The sequence below is a fragment of the Condylura cristata genome, unplaced genomic scaffold (genome assembly GCF_000260355.1).
Source record: "Condylura cristata isolate star-nosed mole 26May11 unplaced genomic scaffold, ConCri1.0 scaffold00013, whole genome shotgun sequence".
NCBI classification, from domain to species: Eukaryota; Metazoa; Chordata; class Mammalia; order Eulipotyphla; family Talpidae; genus Condylura; species Condylura cristata.
The window spans coordinates 31,500,200-31,505,242 of record NW_004567114.1 but is presented as its reverse complement, the minus strand read 5'-3'; the positions used below and the strand labels follow the sequence as shown (position 1 = coordinate 31,505,242).

General features: G+C 33.8%; 1 protein-coding gene across 1 annotated transcript in view; it reads left to right on the top strand.

Annotated features, from left to right (window-relative positions):
• Window positions 1–5,043, top strand: part of LOC101627322 (leucine-rich repeat-containing protein 9) — a 94,046-nt gene that overhangs the window by 29,139 nt on the left and 59,864 nt on the right. The window contains exons 13-14 of the mRNA XM_012724401.1: window positions 1,577–1,699; window positions 2,279–2,394. Coding sequence (XP_012579855.1) covers window positions 1,577–1,699; window positions 2,279–2,394 — 239 coding nt within the window. The remainder of the gene's footprint in view (window positions 1–1,576; window positions 1,700–2,278; window positions 2,395–5,043) is intronic.

Below are 5,043 nucleotides of genomic sequence, written 5' to 3'. Positions count from 1 at the left end.
TCTCTGGTGAAGCCTCTCGCCGCCCCTGAGCCTCTGGCCTGTACCCCAGTTCTGTATGCACAAATAAATTAAAATCTTAAAAAAAAAAAAAGTGAGACTCTAGTTCCAGACTTTAGCTCTGCTAAAATGATTCATGTTGAACACATCTTTGTGTTTTGCGATTATGCATTCAGCTCAATCAGAAAGTTAAGCAGATTACTAAATCTATTGAGAACTTATTTTGAAAGTGTTTCTCATTCTTCTCTATTACCATCTTAAAAATTACCTCATTTTTTTCTAAGTCCTTGTATATGCTTTCCACTATAATCGGAGTCTCCCAATTTACATTTTTTTAAAAGATTTTATTTATTTGTGTATACTGTGTGAGCTAAAGTCCTAGTTTCCTATGAGGAACATCTGAACCTACACACAACATTGAATGGAGCTTTTTTCTATATATTGCTTCCTTTTCTTTACTTTTTAAAAAGATTTATTTATTTATGCATAAAGAACCAGGATACAAGCCAGAGGTGCAGGGGCAGTGAGAGGCTTCACTAGAGACAGAGTGGGGAGCAGAACAGGCAGATCGAGGAAGTACACTGCTGAGGGTTGCAGCTGGCGGGTCAGGAGAGGTCTGCCGCGCATGTGGATCTCCTCAGGGGCAAGCAATAGAGAAGTGGCTTTAGCTTCTTAATGCTGTGCTTTAACCTGCTGCACAACCAGGGAGGGCCCCCAATTTACATTTTATAGTTTACACATAGGGAAAAAAAAAGTGATCTGAATGTTTCATGCATAATAATGAGTTAATTTATAAGATTCTGTGATTCCTGAATTTCCCATGTTTAATGAATCCCAAGGTCTCTTCAGAATCTAAGGAGAACAGGTATTGAAAGACTCCTATATTCCAAAATACATTTTAGGTTCCGATGATACAGAGATGATTTTTTATTTTACCCAACTGATAACCACCTTTCTTATTTTGCACTGCTTAATAAAACATAGCTAAATTCCACCTTTCTATATGTATTTACTTGATATAACCACAGCAATCCTCTTCTATAACTATAACCATTTCATTTGCTCAAAAATATTTATTGAGCTCTTGTTTTGAATTAAGCAATTTACTATGTTCTATACTGTGACAAACAAGGTAGAAAGGATCGCAACATTTGCAGAACATAGAGTTAAGTTTGGGGCCAATAAAGAGAGGTGATAATGGAAAATTATTAAAATGAATTATTGTTAACCCATAAAGAAAAAAAAACCTGATGGCTTCACTCATAGCAAAAGTGTAAAGGATCAGAAAAGGAAAAAATAACAATTATAATAAAGTAAAAACAAAAATCAACAAACAACTACAAACCAGGACATTCTATGGGGTGGGGGGGAGGGGAAGAGAGGGGAATAGGATCAAAACTGGAGTGGGAAGAGTGCACAGGACTATGGTGATGACACATGGGTGAACTGGTGATGGGAAGTCCAAGGGGATTACAACCAAGATGAAAAAATGTACAAAATGAAAAATTGTGTGTGTGTGTGTATATATATATATAAAATGAATTACTGTTAAAAATTATTTCTTTTTTTTCTTATTTAGGTATCCTCCTCATTACAAAGGTTTTCCTTGGCCAGAGTGTTCAGGCTCATGAACAGGACTCTATCAGTCAAGCCAACTATCCAATGGTTAATTCAGTATTCATTCCTCGAAAATATTTACTAAGTATGTCTGCATAGAGAGAAATATAGTCATCTTTCTGAATACAAAATGTATTTAATACAAATGCTTAAGGTTTAACTTCTACCTAACAAAGTTTGTAACTTTTCCACAAACACCTATTTTCAGTTATTAATTGAATAATTAGTTTCTAATCCCTATTTCAATGACATATGTGTGCATACTTTTTTATAAAGTACTTGGTTTTTATATTTAACATGCACCTATATGTATATACACATATACAATACATGTAAAACATGTATGTTTTTAAAGTAACAAAGGTTTTAGAGTAACATATTAAAACTATTTGACCACACATTGAATAGAAAAGTGGAAAACTGAAAAGGCAAAGGATATGAAAAATTAAACTTTACTTAGTCTATGTAGTGAATGGGTGATTGATAAGTATTTATAGAATTAAGAAACTAGGAGGACAGGAAGATAAGAAAGAAACCCTCAATAAAATATTAGTTCAAACTTTTAGAATTTGTTGCTTATTAGTTCCTACAAATATTTTTAAGTATTTTGATTTTAACGAGTGTTTTAAAGAATCTTAACTGGTTGTTTTGGATTTTATGCTAGATTCTATCAAGGGAAAAAGAACCTGTAATTGTAGCATTCGGCAGTGCAAGTGGTTCGTCTTCGATCATGACCTTGTTTTACCTGAATACATCGTTGAATTTGAGTATATTACAGTGGTATGCATATATATTTTTTAAAGATTTATTTATTTATTCATACAGAACTGGGGTACAGGCCAGAGGCTCAGGGGCGGTGAGAGGCTTCACCAGAGACAGAGCGGGGAGCAGAACAGGCAGATCGACGAAGTACACTGCTGAGGGAAGCAGCGGGCGGGTCAGGAGAGGTCTGGCTCGCCATGTGGTCTCCTCTGGGGCAGGCGGGAATCGAACTCATGCGGAAGTGGCTTCAGATTCTCAGTGCTGTGCTTTAACCCGCTGCGCCACCAGGGAGGGCCTGCATATATTTTTAAAACTGAATTCCTTAAGTGAGAAAAGAACAGTACTCTAATAATGTTATGTCAATTTTTTATTATAAACATGTAGACATATATATGTAGTAATTCTATGAAGGATCAATTTCCAAAACAAACCATTATGACTCCAAAATATTTAATTGTGCAAATATACTACATGTGTAATATATTAATGTCATCACAGTGGAAAAGATTCAAATTATATATTGAAGAATATAGAAAAAACATAAAAAGCTACCTTCATTTCAACCCCATTTCTTCTCCCTTTCACCAAGGCATCCATTGTAAATAGCTTTGCAAGTTTGCTTTCAATCTTTTTTTGTACAAATTTAATTACATAAAAACATATACAATTTTACACAGTAGAACTGAGTTCTTAGTATTCTGTGACTTTTTTTTTTTGCCCCTACAAGTATTTTTTTCACTGGCATTTGGCTTAGTATTCAGTAATAGTATAAATACTATTCTGTATTCAATAATATATTTTCCTACTCCCCTGCTTATAAAACATCTAGCTTTATTATGAATTAGAAAAGTATTTCACTGAACATCATTCTAGAGACACATTAATACAAATTTGGTAGTTTCTCTGCAGGACATATTTGTAATCAAAGAGTTTATGTATTCTAAATTTTGATAGATTTGCTAATACTTGCCACAAAAGTCTAACATCTTACAAACATCCAACAATACAGTACATGTTTCTTTGCATCCTTACCAATTCAAGATATTATCAGTCTTTTCTACCTCACCATGATGGACAAAAAAGGACAGTTTTATATGTGCAAAGATTTGCTATAGTTTTATGAGTCCCCTGTTATATTCATTGGCTATTTTGTATTGAACTCTGCTTTTATGTTGATTGGTAAAATACTTACATGCATTGTGATTATTAACTCTTGATTTGCATGATGTTGCAAAGACTTCTGTCACTTGTCTTTTAATTTTCATTGTAAAAAAAGATTAATTTTAATTTATAATATACAAGTTAAATTTTAAAAATTCATATTCATATATTCCTGTGTGGATTAGAATTCTGTATCTCATTTAGGAAAACTTATATCAGCAAACTCTTTTCTTTTTATACTTATAGTTTAGATTATTTCAAAAACTTTAGCTTTTTAAATTCGTCTATAAATCTATGTGGTAGGGGAAATCAAATAATTTTTTCTTAGAAATGTATAGCTATTGTCCAAACATCATCTCTTGATTTCAAAATACCATTTTTATTATTTATTTTCATATATAAATGGTCTATTTATAAATCCTTTTATCCTGTTCCTTTGGTCACTGTCTAATCTTGGACTTTTACCACATTGTTTTAGTTATTACAACCCTGATATGTTGCTATGTGATAGGTATAGTCCCTTCTCCTGTATTCATTCATCTTTTAAAAAATTACTATTCTTGAACATTTGCTTTTCCAACTAGCAAATAGGTGGTTTTAGAATCACCTATTTAAAAATTCTATTGGTTCTTGATTGAGATGATATTCAATTTAAAGCTTAATTTGAGGCAAAATGACTCTGCAGTGTTAGACCCTTCCTCTGGGGACATAAGTTACTCCATTTACTCATGTCTTTTCTTAGAGTTTTCTTTACACTGGCCTTAAATGCTTTAGTGTTGTCTGGGCATTAAATTTTGTATTGTTATCATGAATGAGATTCTAGCAGTCAAGTATCCTTTGAGCAAAAACCTAGAGGCTCAAATATACAGAAAATTCAGTTATGAATATTCAGTAATGTAGTGAATTAGACTTTCACTCTTTACTTCATCAGCCTTCTGTTTGACAATTCATGAGTTCTTTTGATCTGAAAATTCAGCTACTAGCTACTTCCTCATTTCTGGAAGTTTTCCTAATTCCCTTTTCTTAATTTTCCTATCTTTCTTTCCCATTCTCAGTTAAACTCTCTGGAACTATTAGTTAAACATTGGACATTTTTTTAAAAAAAAAGATTTATTTGTGCATACAGAACTGGGATACAGGCCAGAGGCTCGGGCAGCGAGACGCTTCACCAGAGACAGAGTTGGGAGCAGAACAGGCAAATCAACGAAGTACACTGCTGAGGGGAGCAGCAGGCGGGTCAGGAGAGGTCTGCCACCCCATGTGGTTACCTCAGGGGCTGGTGGGAATCGAACTCATGATGAAGTAGCTTTAGCTTCTTAGTGCTGTGCTTTAACCCACTGCACCACCAGGGAGGGCCCTAAACATTGGACATTTTTAATTGATCATCTTATGTCATGTAATTTTTTTTCTCACTCATATATATATATATATTTAAAGATTTATTTATTTGTACATACAGAACTGGGGTACAGGCCAGAGGCTCAGGGGTGGCAAGAGGCTTCACCA